The following is a 17,917-nucleotide window of genomic DNA, read 5'->3' on the forward strand; positions in this document are numbered from 1 at the left end:
AGGGGCAAATGTTCCTCCCCTGTGCCCCATTAACATGCACAGGGCTGAGCTCCTGGACATGACCTTGACCTTTACCTTGACCCTTAGATTTCGTCTCAGAGCACTGGCAGGGAGGGCAGTGCTGGTCCCAGCATGACCCCAGCTCCCTGGGAGGGCATAGACCTGCACTGTCAACGCCACCCCACACCACGACGGGTTCCAGGTAAGGAACCCCGATTCCACCTGGGGCGTGGTTTGTCCACACGCCTCCCTAGAACCTCCCACCCCCTTCAGCCACCTACCTTTCTGAGAGGCTGCCTGCAACTTCTGTGCTTCCTTTCTTATCTCAGCCACCTTCTTTCTGTAGTAGAGGAATTCCCTGCTATTCTTATCATGCAAAAACCTGGAGAGTTTTGTAAAACAAAGAGTGGAAAATGAGCAACGGGGATGGGTGGACCCATGCAGCTTCTGAAGACATACTGTGCAAAAGCAAGCTGGTGAGCAGAGACACCTCGATGGGGCCCAAAAATAAGTCTCCACACCACACTGGGGCCCCTTGCTACCTCTGGTGTGAATTAGAAAGCTCTCAGAACAGTATCTGGCCCACACAAGTAAGCACCCAGCCCCGGCCAGCTTCAGTCACCACCAGGGTTTTACAAGAACATTTGCATGTACTAACATGTGGCAAGAACATCAAGTAGCAGTGGCCTTCCCCTCCCAGAAGTACTTACGAAAATGCTGGGTTATCCTTGTAGTTCTCCATAGCTACTTTTTCTAACTCGGGGCCTCCTTCTGCCACAAAGCGGGCCAATTTCTCTATCACTTTCCGAGTCTCGGCTCCCTCTGGGGGTGAAACTTTAAGGAGGCTGTCAGTACTGGGGTTCAACTCACACACCCCACAGTCAACAGGCACACTCTCTCTACGGACCACAAGGACAGAGGGGTCGGGGGAGAAGAGGGTGAAATGCGGGAGGTTGTCGGGCGTCCCGGGTCCATGCACAAAGCACCATGATGAGGGGTGAGTCGGTCTAGACAGCCTTTGCGAGACATGCTGGAGGGAGAAAAGTGTGTGAGCCTCCCAAAGGCCAAGCCAGTCCCCAGGCTGGCAGGGAGATGTTGGAAAACATAGCCACCCTCCCCCTCCTTTTGCGGAATGCTCAATCCCTTTCTTTACCAGTGTTCAGTACAATAAATCAAGTCCCTTTCATCCTTCAAAGACAAATTCTTTTTTTTAAAATATCATTACAAACTCTGATTTTAAGATGTCAGTGGGTTTCAATCCAACACAATTAATATCATCACAGAAGCTCAATCACCCCCTCTGTGGCCAGTGGAGCCTCTTCAAGCTGACTCCCGAAGCCTTTGGACATGACCCCAGTCTCTGATGGCCTCCTCGATACCTGCTGGGACAGGGCACTTCAGGATCATCTCAGACGCTTCCTGCCCAGACCTAGAGCCAGCCATTTCTCCAAGAAGTCCTGGTTTCCATGAGTGAGAACATGTGCTTCCAGACCAACATCTGGGAGCTAGGGACACTCATTGCAACGGGTTTAATTGTTACCTCAGAGCACTTTCAGTGAACACCACTAAAAAATGTATTTTGGGGGCTTCCCTGGTGGCGCAGTGGTTGAGAGTCCGCCTGCCAATGCAGGGGACACGGGTTCGTGCCCCGGTCCGGGAAGATCCCACATGCTGCGGAGCGGCTGGGCCCGTGAGCCATGGCCGCTGAGCCTGCACGTCCGGAGCCTGTGCTCCGCAACGGGAGAGGCCACAACAGTGGGAGGCCCGCGTACCGACAAAAAAAACAAAACAAACAAAACATATATATGTATATATATACACACACACACATATATATTTATATATATATATTTTTGTATTAGCCTCCACTTTGAGCCACATGGAACTTGCTTTTGTATTTACTGCTGGCCTGTTTCTGAGACTGTCAGCCACCATACAGCTCACATCCCTCACATGAAAACTCCCAGAAGAAATTTCTTGATGTCAGTCAGTGCTTAGGAATGTTTGCTCCTCCTGGCAATGGGGCCAGACACTGAGCCTGTGGCCACTCTTATTCCCCCTGCTGCTTGTACTGCCAGGAAGCTCGCAGGGTTGGGGTGGCGGGGTACAACATGTGGCCTAAGGAGGACCTATAAGAGGTCTCAGAGACATTCTGTGTCTACCTTTTCCCTAAGCCTCATCCTCCTCCCACATGCCTGGCAACAACCCTGACCTGATCACTTTACAAGCACAGGTGCTTTTCTGAGGTTGTATCAACAGCAGGCCATAAAAGCCTCAAGGGCCTTGAGACACCCACTGCCCCTCATAAAGTAGCAGTTCCCAGCAGGGTACCATTGAACTGCCAGGGCCCCTCTCTGAGGGAACACCACACTCACTGACTCCATTCTGACTAATGCTCCAAGCTTCGAGGTTTGCCCCTGATGTGTTTAGATGCACGGCCTGAAGCCGGCACCCTCATCCAGAACAAGAGGCCTAGAGGCTGTCATGGCATGATTATATGGTCGCTTCAGTCTGTCCTGTCAGGGAGACATGACTGTGCTAGCCATCCTGGAGCAGAGGTGGCCTAGGGCCAGGACTTCACACAGCTTGTTCTCCACACAGCACCGACGTCTCGTTCTGAATATGGTCATGGCTGGATGCACTAGGAGTGCCACCATCATCACCCTCCTCCGCCCTCCTCCACCATGGGGCTGGAACTGGCTCACCCAAGGCCAATGACTGTCCTTCCCTGGGCAGGAGAGCACGCCCTCCAACCGGCACGCTCATACCTCTGGCCCAAACTCGTGGAGACAAGTACCCGCACTGAGGAGCTCCTCTTCTAGTACTGGATGAGGAGGGCACAAGTGAATGCTCCCCTGAGAACGCCCCCCCGGAGGCCAGCCCCCACACAAGTGGACAGTGGGTCCCACAGCTCCCAGGATGAAGCCCACACTCTGCGGCCCCTCCATGCTCCCCATGCTCTGCTCCCCACCCCTTCCTTCACCTCGCTCATCCTGAAGGCTCAGCCTGGAGGCACCCCCTGACCACAGCCCCAAGCACCCCACAGCCCTGGCTGCGCTGTCCCTGGTGCCCGTGGACCCTGCTGGAGCAGCTGGAGGGGCAGCCGTGGAAGGGGGGCAGCAGCCCCGGCCCCTCACCTTTGATCTCCAGCCACTGTTCATAGTCCTCCTCGTCGTCCTCGTCAGGAGACTGGAAGACGCTCGGGCGGCTGGCCACGGGCAGCTGCTTGGCGTGCACGTAGTTCTTCATCTGGCCCGGCGGGCTACTGATGAGGGGGGGCCTCTTCCCGGTGCGCGGGAGTACACGAGGCGGGGCAGCGGGCGCGCTCGGGCGGGCATCTTGGGATACAAGGAAGGATACCCACACTCAAGGTCTGTGGTGCAGGTTTCCTATCTTCCTGCCTAACCTGCACACCCTGAGCCCCAGGTGGCTGGGTTCTTAACTTCTCGCATAGCACTGGTAGGCAGTGGGTGACCAGAAATGCTCAGGGAGGACGCCACCCCCATTTTACAGATGAGGACCCCTGAGGCGCAGAGAAGAACCTACTGTGGTCACCCTGCTCGGGTCTCTGCAGGCGGCAACTCTGGCAGTAGGTGCCTCTGATGCCTATATCCATAGACTAGGGATGCTGCAGCTCTTCCGGATGAGACCTGAACCCCCACGTCCAGCTTACACTCACTGCCTCTGCTTGTCAGTAGAGGGCTGGAGCCAGTCTATTTGGGACTTTTCAAACACGACTCATGGCATGAGACCCTGCAGTGAAGAGCTCATATAGCCCTTTCTCCCTCTCTGTGGGAAAACTTGGCCTTGGGTTAACTGTCTTCACTGTTACCTGGGAAACCTGACAAAGGTTGAAGGTCAGCTGTTTCACCAGTAACTTTCTTACAGTAAAAATGAGACTGGTAAACTGCACAACCACAGATACAGGTGGGCTTCCCACAGGTGGTGATTCTCACACCTGGCGTGTCCCATGGGGCTCCTGTGGGCCAAGCGCACCCGTCCCCCGCCCCCGCCCGAAGAGGGTCCTGTTCCTTGCACCTGGGCTGCCACTCTGACTCAAGCCTCAGTCCCACAACCCTGGGGCATGCTTAGTCCTGGCCCCTACCCCCTGGATCAAAACCTGGCTTCTTTGTCTCCACTTCTTGCGGGTAAGCATCTAGAGGGCAAGGTCTGCACTCTCCCCTTGGGCGTTTAGCGTGAGGACGAGTAGAATGAGGGCGCTCAATGAACGAGGGGTGAGAGGAACAAGTCTAAGGTAGGACCTGCCATTTCTGAGGTGTTGAGGGACCCTTGGGAGAGAAAGCCAGCAGAGGGAGCTCTAGGAGGAGGTGAGATGGGAGGGGGAGACTGCACTCACCTGTGCTGGTCTGTGCCTTCTGCAACTTCAGAAACTGCTGCAAGAAGCTGCCGTCGTTGGCAAACTTGTTGGAAACATTAGAGTTGTGTGCATTTGCAATTCTAGACCCGAGACAGAGGACAGACAGGGTAAGCCTTGAGAAGAGGGGAGGGAGCACGCCTTGCCGGCCTCAGTCCCACCCCCACCCCTGTGTTCTCACCTAAGGGGACCCAAAACAGGCCCCCAAAGATGCCAGGGAACAACTGAGTGCACAGAGCAGTCTTCAGAGTAGTAAGATGGAACAATCTTGTTCTAGTCAAAGCAATCCCATCTGTGCTGGTGTTCTCTCTACCCGCATGTTGACCTTCCAGGTCCAAAGGGCCTCCCCAAGAAGATGGCTCAGAACCACCTGCCATACTTATTGTTAACAAATCATCTGGGTTATCACTGACTCTTACGTCTGTTTTCCCAGCTAGACTGCAGAGTTCTCAAAGGCAGGGCCTATGTCTGTACCTGCGTGTGACCGCAGTTCCATGCCTGGGTCAGCCAGCGCTTCTGTGGGTTTCACATGTTCAGAGGAAAATACCCAAAGCAATTTCTTGGTGGGAGAATTACAGGGGAATTTTATATTTTTATTACTTTCTCTTTTTGAAAAGAATATGTTTTATTTTGAAATAAGAAAAATTTATTTTTAACGAACACAAAAGCAAACCCAGGGGCCTAAATGTTTAATTCAAATTCATCTTTCCTTATCAAAAAAGTGATAGAGGCTCATTATGAGCAAATGGGAATGTGGAAAAAAACAGAAATGTAGAAAGCAAGGAGAAAACCCTAAAAAAGTCTCCTCACCTCACAAGAGCCACAATTAATACTTTGATATACTTCTTTGATTTGCCCCTTAGATTAGAAATAGAGGAAATAAGGCTGTGATCATAGCATATATTCTACTTCTTTCATCTTTTCCTACAGCATACTATCTTGCTCTAACCTCAGAAACTCCTCGTATGTGCTGCTTTTAGGGGCACATCCATCATACAGACACACCCAATAACTGAAAAAGCTCAGGGAGCCCACAGGTCTGAACTTTTTCCTTTAAAGTAAAGTTTTATCTTCCTAGAAATCCGTTCTAATGAAGTAAAAGTGGAAAAAAACCTAAGTAGTCAACAAGGGGCACTGGTTAAATAAATTACGAGACATCCATAAGGCAGATGGAGTGGCCCTGAAAAGTTAAATTCTTATGAATAAAGCAACCAAGCACAACGTTAAATGAAAAACAAAAAGGCAGGATATAAAACAGTATCTACAGGGTGGTCCTACTTATGTAAAAATATATTTGACTGAAAAATTGTTACAAAAATCCATCAAATGCAACCAGCACTTGCCTCTGGGTTGCAGGATTACAAGTGATTTTATTTCTTCCTCATTTTCTTCTCCTCTACTTCCCAGGTTTTCTACCACATATATGAATTATCTTTAAAGTTAAAAAACAAAAGAGAGAGAGAAGGCAGTAAAAGTTATTTTATATGAAAGAGAAAGTTCTGCTGATAACCAGCCTTGGCATTAAACAAGCAGGGCCTTCTAGTGACCCTGGCCCTGTCCTCATGCTGTGTGCACCTCCCTCAGGAGGGACAGAAAGAAGGCAGGGACAATGAAGGACAAGAAAATACTTCGGGGGGAATTCTCTGGCGGTCCAGTGATTAGGACTCCGCACTTTCACTGCCAAGGGCCTGGGTTCAATCCCTGGTCAGGGAACTAAGACCCCGCAAGCCATACGGTGCGGCCAAAAAAAAACCCCCAAAAAACACTTCGGGTCAGCAGCATGTCAGCACACGAATCCCACTTGAAAACCACCCATAACAAATGGCAGAGGCTTCCCTGGTGGTGCAGTGGTTAAGAATCCGCATGCCAACACAGGGGACATGGGGCCCTGGTCCGGGAAGATCCCACATGCCGCGGAGCAACGAAGCCCATGCGCCACAACTACTGAGCCTGTGCTCTGGAGCCCGGCCACAACTAATGAAGCCTGCGCCTGGAGCCTATGCTCTGCAACAAGAGAAGCCACTGCAATAAGAAGCCCTCAGCAACTAGAGAGAGCCCACGCACAGCCACGGAAGACCCAATGCAGCCAATAAATAAGTAAATAAATAAATAAAATCTATTTTTTAAAAAATGGCAGGGGTTATCACACAGCTGTTAAATGATGGCTTTTGATGAACAGATAAACAAAACATGGTCCATCCACACAATGGAATATTATTCAGCCACCAAAAAAAGGAATGAAGTACTGACACATGCTACAAAGTGATGAACCTTGAAAACATCACGTCCAGTGAAAAGAGCCAGACAGAAAAGGCCGCGTATTACATGAAATATCTAGAGTAGGTAAATCCACACAGACAGAAAGTAGATTAGTCGTTGTCAGGGGCTGAGGGAAGAGGGAATGGGGAGTGATTGCTAATGGGCAAGGGGTTTCTTTCTGGAGTGACAAAATGTTCTGGAATTAGTGGTAATAGTTGCACAATGCTGTGAATATACTGAAAACCACTAGGTTGTATAGTTTAAAAAGTCAATTTTATGGCATGTAAGTCATATCTTAATATGAATAAATAAAACTTTAACACTGTAGCGGTTCTAAAGAGTTGTAACGCGGGGGTTGGGGGGAAGCTTTTCCTTTAAAAAGTGGGGGGCGGGGCGGGGCTTCCCTGGTGGCGCAGTGGTTGAGAGTCTGCCTGCCGATGCAGGGGACGCGGGTTCGTGCCCCGGTCCGGGAGGACCCCGCATGCCGCGGAGCCGCTGGGCCCGTGAGCCATGGCCGCTGAGCCTGCACGTCCGGAGCCTGTGCTCCTCAGCGGGAGAGGCCACAACAGTGAGAGGCCCGCGTATCACAAAAAAAAAAAAAAGTGGGGGGTGGGGGAAGCGACATATGAAACTGACCACAATTTAGTGAAACAAAGCAATGACATGGGAAGGGAATATATCAAAATGGTTCTCTTGAGGCAACCTGAATGTTTCTTATTTCTGCAGCACGAAATTCTGAGGTGTTCTAAGCTTTTACAATGGGGAAAACAACCTTATTTTCAGAGCTACCTGTACTCTGCACCCACCCACCTGATGTTCCTTTTTGGCTGCCTGATCCTGGCGCTGAGATCCAGCAGCCTCCAGGGGTCCCTCTTGGAAGCAGTCCTACAGGCCTTTCCCATCTTTGTGCAAGTCCTTCCATAACCCCAGGGGTGACAGTCCACAAGCCCACCCACAGATCATTCAACATCCAGTCCCCACGTTCCTGAACACCCTGGAGGTTCCAACAAGAATAAAGTCTAAGTTCCGCCCTCAAGGAGAAGCCACAGACTCTTAGAAAAGGTGGGAGCTGGAACAGAGCCTTAGTGGAGGGCTAACATGCTCCACACTTCAGACCGCAGAGGAAGGGGCTTGTCTCTGTCAACCTCCAGCCTGAAATTCTTGGATCTTGTCACCCTGATCACACCACCCCTGCTCAAAACTCTTGGGTACCCTCATGATCACACCACCCCTGCTCAAAACTCTTGGGTGCCCTCAGAGCCTCTCAGGACAGTCAGGAGGAAACCCTCTCTCCTGGCTCAGAAACAGCCCCTTTGGTGCAGCAGCTCGAGCTGCCTGACACACAGGGGCTCGCCTCCCTTCTGCCCTTTGCAGTCCTTTCCTGCTTCCTCAAAGGGCTGGCTCTGCCTGGGGCCTTCAGAACGCAGAGCCTCTTCTGCATCCCTACGGCAGCTGCTGCATCTGGGAGCACACTGCCTCATGTTACCTACCAGAGCATCCCTTCACAAGTAGACTGTGAGCCCCATAAAGGCAGAGATGGAATCTGGGTTTTTGCTCCGTGCTGTATTCTTGGCCCCTGGCCCACAACAGGTCAGCAGTAAATAACCACTGAGTGAAAGAGTTGGCAGCCATCCTCTGGGCTCCCATACACCCCTTGTTTCTCTCCTGCCACACAGCCTCCTGGAAGTGCACCTGCGTTCCTCCTTGCACCATCAGGCTGTGGCTAGATGCAGAAACACCTCAACTACTCTCGCAAGCAAAACCCTCTGTTGGTGACCCTCGAAGACCCTAATCCAGCCTCAGGGTAGACTTACTCGCCAGGATGCCGGGGCTGAGGGCTGGCCACCTGATTCTGCTTGGCTTTCTGCTCCATTTTGGCTTCAATTTCCCGTTTCTTCTGAGCAATGAGCTCCTCCTGGTGAAGGATGTTCATGTTCATTTTTCCAGACTTGGGAGGAGCAACCCCAAACCACCGGTTAGCCTTTCCTGGGGAGGAAAAAGAAGTACAACAGAAATCACCTTTGCTCCAAAAACATGCCCAGCAGCTGCTATGGGAGCAGCCCAGATGCTGCTGCCCGCAGCAACTGACATTCAGATGGACATTCACACATCTGTTCCTTCATTTATTTAGCAAACATTTACTGAGTTATGCACCAGATGCTGTACTTGGTGCTAATCAAGACAGAAGGGGCCTCTGCCCATGTGGGATTCACCTCTGGCTGAGGAGACAAAAGACTTGTAACAAAAAAGTAGTTGCAAAATCATGATAAGAGCTCTCTGCTGGAAACAAAAAAAGAGATGAGAAAGCATAACAGAGGACCACCTATACAGCCAGCCAGAAAATAACCTTTAAAAAAGGGGACATTTAAGCTAAAACCAGAAAGATAAAGAGGTGGCTTTCTGAAAAGCCACATGGGGAGTGATCTGGGCAGAGTAAGAAGCAGAGGTCCAATGTAGTCAGAGCAGGCGGTTCCAGGGGTGGGGCTAGCGGGGGTAGGGCAAGATAGGGAGTCTGAGTTTTACTTAAAGGGTTTTAGGAAGTGACTGGGGAGTATTAAGCTGATAAGATCTAACTGGTATTTTTATTTTTAAGATCACTCTGTCTACTGATTGGACAGAGTGCATAGGCAGCAAGGAGACCAACGAGGAGGCTTACTGGCTCCAAGCAAAAGATGATGGTGTCTTCAGACAAGGGTGGTAGTTGTGGAGATGGAGAAGACGCCTCGAACGTTCCCCACGGGACTCAAAATAAAATCCAAATTCTGAAAGCCGATTTTCAAGACGCTGCCAGAGATGGCTCCCCTCCCCACTTCCACTTCATCCCTGACATTCTTCAAAATGACAAGCTCTCAAGGCCTTTGCACTTGCTGTCCCCCTCTGCATAGAAGGCTCTGCCTTCCAGGCCTTCCAATAGTTGGCATCTTCTCATCTCAAATATCTTCTGCTCAAAAAGGCTTTCCTTGACCACCCAATATCAGCAACCTGCACCTCCACTCTCTCATATCATTATAACTCACTCTCTGTAAAGATTTCCTTTTTTGTGCATTGTGATGCCCCAGTAGAAAGTAGCCTTCAGGAAGGCATGGCCCCGTTTTGGTTACACTAACATGCTCAGCAACTAGCACAGTGCCTAGCACACAATGAATATTTCTTCCACGTATCCCAGTCTGGGTGGAGGGCTAGGGCTGGGGTGGGGGAAGAATAAGGCTTGTGCTAAAGTAGGGGCTCTAAAGACCCAGGAAAATGTGTACAGGGAGGCCAAGTGCAGTTCGGAAAAACAGCTTTTCCAGAAAGCGGGATACAGGCCAGTCAGGAGCTGCCACGAAGAGAGGCGCAGGACAGCCCAAGGTTGCCACTGGCTCGGGGAGCGGAGCTCTGAGCAGCCCTGAAGGCGGTTATTTCGGAAAGCAGGCGCAGGGCAGATCCCGGTGGCGGCCTTTAAGGAAAGCCTGGCGTCCTCAGCAAACCAGCGGTTGGGGGGGGTGGGCGGGGACGGGGTAACTGGGTCTGGGGTCTCGGGAGACGGGGGTGGTGCAGAAGCCGCCTCTTCCAGCCACCGAGAAGCTGAGGCTAAGGGCCGGCGGGTTGCGGTAGGCCCGACGGTAGGGCTAAGCAAAGACTCATAGCCCGAACACCCAGGCAGACGCTTGCGGGGAGGCGGGGGCTGTTACCTGCAACATCCCGGTTGTCCATCTTGAGACTCATCCAATCCCACAATGCTCCGGCGCCACCGGGGGCGGAGGGGTGGTGGTGGCGGGGGGCGCTTGTTATAGTACGCATGGCCTGATGGGAGATGTAGTCCGCATCGCCAAGCCACGCCCTGCCATTGCTTGGACACCTGGGGTCTTCACCCTAGGAATGCAAACCTCAGCCCATCGGAAATCTCCGGTCACAGTCCCGCGGACCAGAGGGTGTCGCCTTTTCTCAGACCTTCCCGGAGCCGCGGCCACTCCAAATACAAACTACATGTTCCAGGATGCTTTGTACAGAAGCTCTCGCGAGAAACGCGAGGCGCTCCCGGCCCCGCCCCGTGCGCCTGCTTCCGCCTCCCTGTGGCTGCAGCTTGTTGTTGGGGAGGCCAAAATGGCGGCTCAGGCGGCGGCGGCGGCGGCTCAGGCGGCGGCGGCCCAGGCAGCGCAGGCCGAGGCGGCTGAGTCGTGGTACCTGGCGCTCCTGGGCTTTGCCGAACACTTCCGCACTTCCAGCCCGCCCAAGATCCGCCTGTGTGTGCACTGCTTGCAGGCCGTGTTCCCCTTCAAGCCGCCGCAGCGCATTGAGGCCCGAACACACCTGCAGCTCGGTTCCGTGCTCTACCACCACACCAAGAACAGCGAGCAGGCGCGCAGCCACCTGGAGAAGGCGGTGAGCGCGGGCCGGGCCGCAAGGGTGGAGGTGCAGGCTCTTTTCCGAGCTTGGGCTGAGGGGTCGCGACCCTGGCGGGCGGGGGCCGCCGGCGCCGCTCCTCCGGGACCTGGGGCGTGACTTCCGCACCAGCAGCAAGACCCCGAAGACGCGAGCCTCTCAGGGGACCCGAGGAAACTCGCCCCGTACCGTACTTAATGTTTCTGGTGACAGGCAGAGGCCTAGGACTCCGGTCCGGGTACTCCGACAGTTGCGTCTTTCAGGAGCAGCAGGGTTGTGCCCCCATCAGTGATGAGGGGAGTCATAGGTGAGAGACAGAGGCCCAGAGCCTAGAGGCAGTCGTTTTAAGTCCTGTAAAAGGCAGAACTGGGCGGGGGGTGGGGGGGTGTCTGGATTCCAGGGCTTAGGGCTCCTGCTTTCTCCGTATCTACCTGTGACTTCTCTTCCTCCCACCATCCACTCAACCGTCCCCTTCAGAGGGCAGGCCCTATCTTCCCATGTTGACCTGTGGGATCTTGGTGCCTCAAAAAATGTGGGAAAGTGGCCATCATTCTTCCCTTTCTGGCTGTGCAGTTGTTTCTACTAAGAGCAACACTGCGCTCCTGTCATACGGTGTCTCCATTTGCCGTTTACCCAGCTTTATTCTGCTTAGAGGAGGGATTTCTTTTTTTTTCTTTTTTTTTTTAATGGTTACTTTCTTCCTGCCAGAGGTATGAGGTGAGTTTTTTTCTTGTTTTTTTTTTTTTTTGATGTTGGGAGTAGGAGTTTATTAATTTATTCATGTATTTTTGCTATGTTGGGTCTTCGTTTCTGTGCGAGGGCTTTCTCTAGCTGTGGCAAGTGGGGGCCACTCACTATCGCGGCTTCTCGTTGCAGAGCACAGGCTCCAGACGCGCAGGCTCAGTAGTTGTGGCTCACGGGCCTAGTTGCTCCGCGGCATGTGGGATCCTCCCAGACCGGGGCTCGAACCCATGTCCCCTGCATTAGCAGGCAGATTCTCAACCACTGCGCCACCAGGGAAGCCCAAGACTTCTTGAATACAGTCAACTTCGATTTTAAAAATGTGTTGATCCTGGGCTTCCCTGGTGGCGCAGTGGTTGGGAGTCCGCCTGCCGATGCAGGGGACACGGGTTCGTGCCCCGGTCTGGGAGGATCCCGCGTGCCGCGGAGCGGCTGGGCCTGCGCGTCCAGAGCCTGTGCTCCGCGGCGGGAGAGGCCACAGCGGTGAGAGGCCTGCGTAATGCAAAAAAAAAAAAAAAAAAAAAAGTGTTGATCCTGTGGTAAATCTGAACCCACCGGTGGCTAGTAACAAATTGCCTTTGGTAGGATAATCAGATCTTTGTTTTGCAGACTGTAAAGAGTTGGAAGGGGACTTTAGTTCTTTCTTGATCCACTTCCTTGTTTCACGAATGAGGCAGTATGGGCCCAAAGAGGTAAAGTGATTTGCCCAAAGCCGCACAGCAACTATTAACAAAATTGAGCTCAAACCTAGGCTCAAGGGCTTCTTTGGTGGCGCTGTGGTTAAGAATCCGTCTGCCAATGCAGGGGACACGGGTTCAAGCCCTGGTCCGGGAAGATCCCACGTGCCGCGGAGCACCGAAGCCGGTGCGCCACAACTACTGAGCCTGCGCTCTAGAGCTCCCGTGCCACAACTACTGAAGCCCGTGCACCTAGAGCCCGTGCTCCGCAATGAGAAGCCACTGCAATGAGAAGCCCGCGCACCGCAACAAAGAGTAGCCCCCTCTCGCCGCGACCAGAGAAATCCCGTGCACAGCAATGAAGACCCAACGCAACCAAAAATTAAAAATAAATAAATAAATAAATTTACAACAACAACAAAAAATCTAAGGTCAAGATCGCCAGGGTCCATGCCAAGACGATAAGTCATGGGTTGTTGTTGTTTTTTTTAATTAATTAATTTATTTATTTATTTTTGGCTGTGTTGGGCCTTCATTGCTGCCGCGGGCTTTCTCTAGGAGCAGTGTGCGGGGGCTACTCTTCGTTACGGTGCATGGGCTTCTCGTTGCAGTGTCTTTTTTTTTTTTTTTTTTTTTTGCGGAATGCGGGCCTCTTACTGTTGTGGCCTCTCCCATTGCGGAGCACAGGCTCCAACGCGCAGGGTCAGCGGCCATGGCTCACAGGCCCAGCTGTTCCGTGGCATGTGGGATCTTCCCGGACCGGGGCACGAACCCGTGTCCCCTGCATCGGCAGGTGGACTCTCAACCACTGCGCCACCAGGGAAGCCCCGCAATGTCTTCTCTTGTTGTGGAGCACAGGCTCTAGGCGCGTGGGTTTCAGTAGCTGTAGCACGTGGGCTCAGTAGTTGTGGCTCACAGGCTCTAGAGCGCAGGCTCAGTAGTTGTGGCGCACGGGCTTCATTGCTCTGCAGCATGTGGGATCTCTCTGGACCAGGGCTTGAACCCGCGTCCCCTGCGCTGGCAGGCAGATTCTTAACCGCTGCGCCACCGGGGAAGTCCAAGTCGTTGTTTTTGTGAAGTTCTTTTCTTTCATTCATTCAGCAGATATTTAATCAGCTCACACTGGGTGCCAAGACCTATTCTAGGTGCTGGGGATCAACAGTGACTAAAGCAGTCCCTGCCCACAGAAGCTTATGTTTTTGTAAGGGAGACAAACAATGAATATATAGTAAAAGGTTAGGCAGCGTTAGAAGAAACATGAAAACCAGGGTGAGGGTTGGAGTTGACAGGGAGCTATTTTTAGCAAAGGTAATGAGGGAGTCTCTATTTGTGGGAGTCACATTTGAACAGAGTCCTGAATGAGGTGGGGGAGCAAGCCTTGAGAAGCGCTCAGAGTTTCAGGTCAATCCCTAGGAGTGCCTGAGCTGTTGGTGACTGGTTGATATCAGGGTCTCTCCTGAGCAGTGATGAGGCTGAGATCAAACGAAGTGTCAAGCTTCCTTGGGTGTGGGAAGGGTGGAGGCTGTGACTGCCCGGGCCTGACTCCCAGTGCCTTTAGTGGATGTGCTGGTTCTGAAGCTCTCTCTTCTCTCAGTTAACAAGAAATCCTGCCACCTCCTTTGCCTTGTCTTCAGGCCATTCAGCCTGTTTCTTTTTAGTTTTCTTTTTTTAATTTGAAATATTGTAGGGTTTTTTAAAATTTTTATTTAATTAATTAATTTATTTTTGGCTGCATTGGGTCTTTGTTGCTGTGCGCGGGCTTTCTCTAGTTGTGGCAAGCGGGGGCTACTATCGTTGCAGTGCATGGGCTTCTCATTGCGGTGGCTTCTCTTGTTGTGGAGCACAGGCTCAGTAGTTGTCATGCACGGGCTTAGTTGCTCCACGGCATGTGGGATCTTCCGGACCAGGGCTCGAACCTGTGTCCCCTGCATTAGCAGGCGGATTCTTAACCACTGCATCACCAGGGAAGCCTTATGGTAGTTCTATTTTTAATTTTTTGAGGAACCTCCATACTGTTTTCCATAGTGGCTGCACCAATTTACAGTCCAACAGGGCACAAGGGCCCCCTTTTCAGGGCTTCCCTGGTGGCACAGTGGTTAAGAATCCGCCTGCCAATGCAGGGGACATGGGTTCGAGCCCTGGTCCGGGAAGATCCCACATGCCACGGAGCAACTAAGCCCGTGTGCCACAACTACTGAGCCCACAAGCCACAACCAGTGAAGCCCACGTGCCTAGAGTCCATGCACCACAACGAAGAGTAGCCCCCGCTTGCCACGACTAGAAAAAGCTCATGTGCAGCAACGAAGACCCAACACAGCCAAAAATAAAATAAATGAAATAAATAAAATTATTTTTTTTAAAAAAAGGGACTTGAACTTAAATAGACGTTTCTCCAAAGAAGATAGCCAATAGGCACATGAAAAGATGCTCAGCATTGCTAGTTATTAGAGAAATGCAAATCAGAACTACATTGAGGTATCACCTCACACCGGTCAGAATGGCCATCATCAAAAAGTCTACAAATAATAAATGCTAGAGAGTGTGTAAAGGAAAGGAAACCCTCCTGCACTGTTGGTGGGAATGTAAATTGGTGCAGCCACTATGGGGAACAGTATGGAGGTTCCTTAAAATAGAGTTGTTGGGCTTCCCTGGTGATGCAGTGGCTAAGAATTCACCCACCAATGCAGGGGACACGGGTTGGAGCCCTGGTCCGGGAGGATCCCACATGCCTCGGAGCAACTAAGCCCTTGCGCCACAACTGCTGAGCCTGTGCTCTAGAGCCCGCGAGACACAACTGTTGATCCCACGCGCCACAACTACTGAAGCCTGTGTGCCTAGAACCCATGCTCTGCAACAAGAGAAGGCACCGCAATGAGAAGCCCGCACACTGCAACAAAGAGTAGCCCCCACCTGCTGCACCTAGAGAAAGCCCATGGGCAGCAACGGAGACCCAGTGCAGCCAAAAATAAAATAAATAAAATAAATAAAAATTTTTTTTAAATCTAAAAAAAAAAACCAAAAGATGCCGGCAGCAATGTATATATTAAACAACAAAAAAAAGTGGAGTTGTCATATGATCCAGCAATCCCACTCCTGGACATATATCGGGAAAAGATGAAAACTCATTCAAAAAGCTACATGTGCTGAAATGTTCATAGCAGCACTGTTTATAATAGCCACAACATGGAAGCAACTTAAATGTCCATCAATGGATGAATGGATAAAGAAATGTGGTATATGTATACATAATAGACTACTTATCCATAAAAAAGAATGAAATAATGCCATTTGCAGCAACATGGATGGACCTAGAGATTATCATACTAAGTGAAGTAAGTCAGACAGAGAAAGACAAATAGCATATGAGATCACTTATATGTGGAATTTAAAATATGATACAAATGAACTTATTTTAAACAGAAAACAGACTCACAGACATAGAAGACAATCTTATAGTTACCAGGGGGAAAAGCGGTAGGGGAAGGATAAATTAGGAGTTTGGGATTATCAGATACAAAGTACTATATATGAAACAGATAAACAACAAGGTATAGCACAGGGAATTACATTCAGTATCTTGAAATAAGCCATAATGAAAAAGAATATGAAAAAGTATATGTATGAATATATGTAACTTAATCACTTTGATGTACACCAGAAACTAACACAGCAGTGTAAATGAACTATACTTCAGTTAAAAGATAAAAATATATAAGCGCTTGAGCATTTGTGGATTTTGGCATCCTCAAGGGCTCCTGGAACCAATCCCCTGAGGATACTGAGGGACAATTGTCTCTTCTCCCATTCTCTCCATTCTGCCTTTTTTGTTTTGTTAATAGTTTCCTTCCTGTGCAAAAGCTTTTTAGCTGGGTGTAGTCCCATTTGTTTATTTATTTTTTAAATTTATTTATTTAATTTTGGTTGCATTGGGTCTTCGTTGCTGCGTGGGCTTTCTCTAGTTGCGGCAAGCGGGGGCTACTCTTCATTGCGGTGCGCAGGCTTCTCATTGCGGTTGCTTCTCTTGTTATGGAGCACAGGCTCTAGGTGCGCGGGCTTCAATAGTTGTGGCTCGCAGGCTCTAGAGCGCAGGCTCAGTAGTTGTGGCACACGGGCTTAGTTGATCCGCGGCATGTGGTATCTTCCCGGACCAGGGCTTGAACCTGTGTCCCCTGCATTGGCAGGCGGATTCTTAACCACTGCGGCACCAGGGAAGCCCCCATTTGTTTATTTTTGCTTTTGTTTCCCTTGCCTGAGGAAACATCCAGAAAAATATTGCTAAGGTTGATATCAAAGAGTACACTGCTCATGTTTTCTTCTAGGAGCTTTATGGTTTCAGGTCTTTAAGTCTTTCATCCATTTTAAGTTTATTTTTTTATATAGAGTGAGAAAGTAATCCAGTTTGATTCTTTTGCATGTGGCTGTCCAGTTTTCCCAGCACCATTTTTAAAAAATATTTATTTATTTATTTTTGGCTTAGTTGGGTCTTCATTGCAGCACGCGGGATCTTTCATTGCAGTGTGTGGGCTTCTCTCTATCTGTGGTGCGTGGGCTCAGTTGCCCCACAACATGTGGGATCTTAGTTCCCCGGCCAGGGATCGAACCCACGTACCCTGCATTGGAAGGCTGATTCTTAACCACTGGACCACCAGGGAAGTGCCCCAACACCATTTATTGAAGAGGCTGTCTTTTCCCCATTATGTATTCTTGCCTCTTTTGTCGTAGATTAATTGGCTGTATAAGTATGGGTTTATTTCTGGGCTGTCTATTCTCCATTGATCTATGTGTCTGTTTTTGTGCCATTACCATACTGTTTTTATTGCTGTAGGTTTGTAGCATAGTTTGAAATCAGGAAACATGATACCTCCGGCTTTGTTCTTTTTTCTCAAGATTGCTTTGGCTACTCACGGTCCTTTGTGTTTTCATAAAATTTTTAGAATTATTTGTTCTAGTTCTGTGAAAAATACTATTGGTATTTTGAGAGGGATTGCATTGGATCTGCAGATTGCCTTGTGTAGTATGGTCATTTTAACAATATTAATTCTCCCAATCCATGAGCACAGTACAGCTTCCATTCGTTTCTGTAGTCTTCATTTTCTTTCATTGATGTCTTAGAGTTTTCAGAGTATAAGACTTTTACTTCCTTGGTTAGATTTATTCTTAGCTACTTTACTCTTTTTGATACAGTTGTCAATGGGATTGTTTTCTTAATTTTTTTTCCTGATAGTTCATTATTAGTGTATGGAAACACAACAGATTTCTGTATATTCTGTATCCTGCAACTTTATTGAATTCATTTATAAATTATATTTTTTGGTGACATCTCTAGGATTTTCTGTATATGGTATCATGTCATGTGCAAACAGTGATAGTTTTACTTTTTCCTTTCCATTCAGCCTGTTTCTAGCAGTGGTTCATAGTCACTGTATATATATATATATTTTTTTTTTATAAACTTATTTAATTATCTTTGGCTGCGTTGGGTTTTCATTGCTGTACGCAGGCT

The 17,917-nt window shown here is 49.9% G+C and overlaps 2 protein-coding genes across 7 annotated transcripts in view; one reads left to right on the forward strand and one right to left on the reverse strand.

Annotated features, from left to right (window-relative positions):
• Positions 1-10,413, reverse strand: part of SUGP1 (SURP and G-patch domain containing 1) — a 29,945-nt gene extending 19,532 nt beyond the window's left edge. The window contains exons 1-6 of one of the 3 annotated variants that reach the window (XM_022558497.2): positions 10,306-10,413; positions 8,449-8,620; positions 4,358-4,458; positions 3,138-3,338; positions 711-822; positions 282-382 (exon numbers count right to left, since the gene is read on the reverse strand). In XM_022558497.2, the coding sequence (XP_022414205.1) occupies positions 282-382; positions 711-822; positions 3,138-3,338; positions 4,358-4,458; positions 8,449-8,620; positions 10,306-10,339 (721 nt within the window). In that variant the 5' untranslated portion in view covers positions 10,340-10,413. Of the gene's footprint in view, positions 1-281; positions 383-710; positions 1,031-3,137; positions 3,339-4,357; positions 4,459-8,448; positions 8,621-10,305 lie in introns of those variants that run through there. The other 2 variants (XM_022558496.2, XM_022558498.2) reach the window with 2 other exon arrangements.
• A 286-nt stretch (positions 10,414-10,699) lies between these two features.
• Positions 10,700-17,917, forward strand: part of MAU2 (MAU2 sister chromatid cohesion factor) — a 34,291-nt gene continuing 27,073 nt past the window's right edge. For 2 of the 4 annotated variants that reach the window (XR_002642648.2, XM_089905328.1), the window contains exon 1: positions 10,700-10,996. Coding sequence is in view for 3 of the 4 variants with exons in the window: in XM_089905328.1 (XP_089761454.1) it covers positions 10,718-10,996 (279 nt within the window). In the remaining variant the exon portion in view is untranslated. The remainder of the gene's footprint in view (positions 10,997-17,917) is intronic. The other 2 variants (XM_022558367.3, XM_022558368.2) reach the window with 1 other exon arrangement.

This window comes from Delphinapterus leucas, unplaced genomic scaffold (genome assembly GCF_059928025.1).
Source record: "Delphinapterus leucas isolate spDelLeu-1000000601 "Yukka" unplaced genomic scaffold, BTC_Dleu_Yukka2 spDelLeu_asBTCV2_sq25, whole genome shotgun sequence".
Classification (NCBI taxonomy): domain Eukaryota; kingdom Metazoa; phylum Chordata; class Mammalia; order Artiodactyla; family Monodontidae; genus Delphinapterus; species Delphinapterus leucas.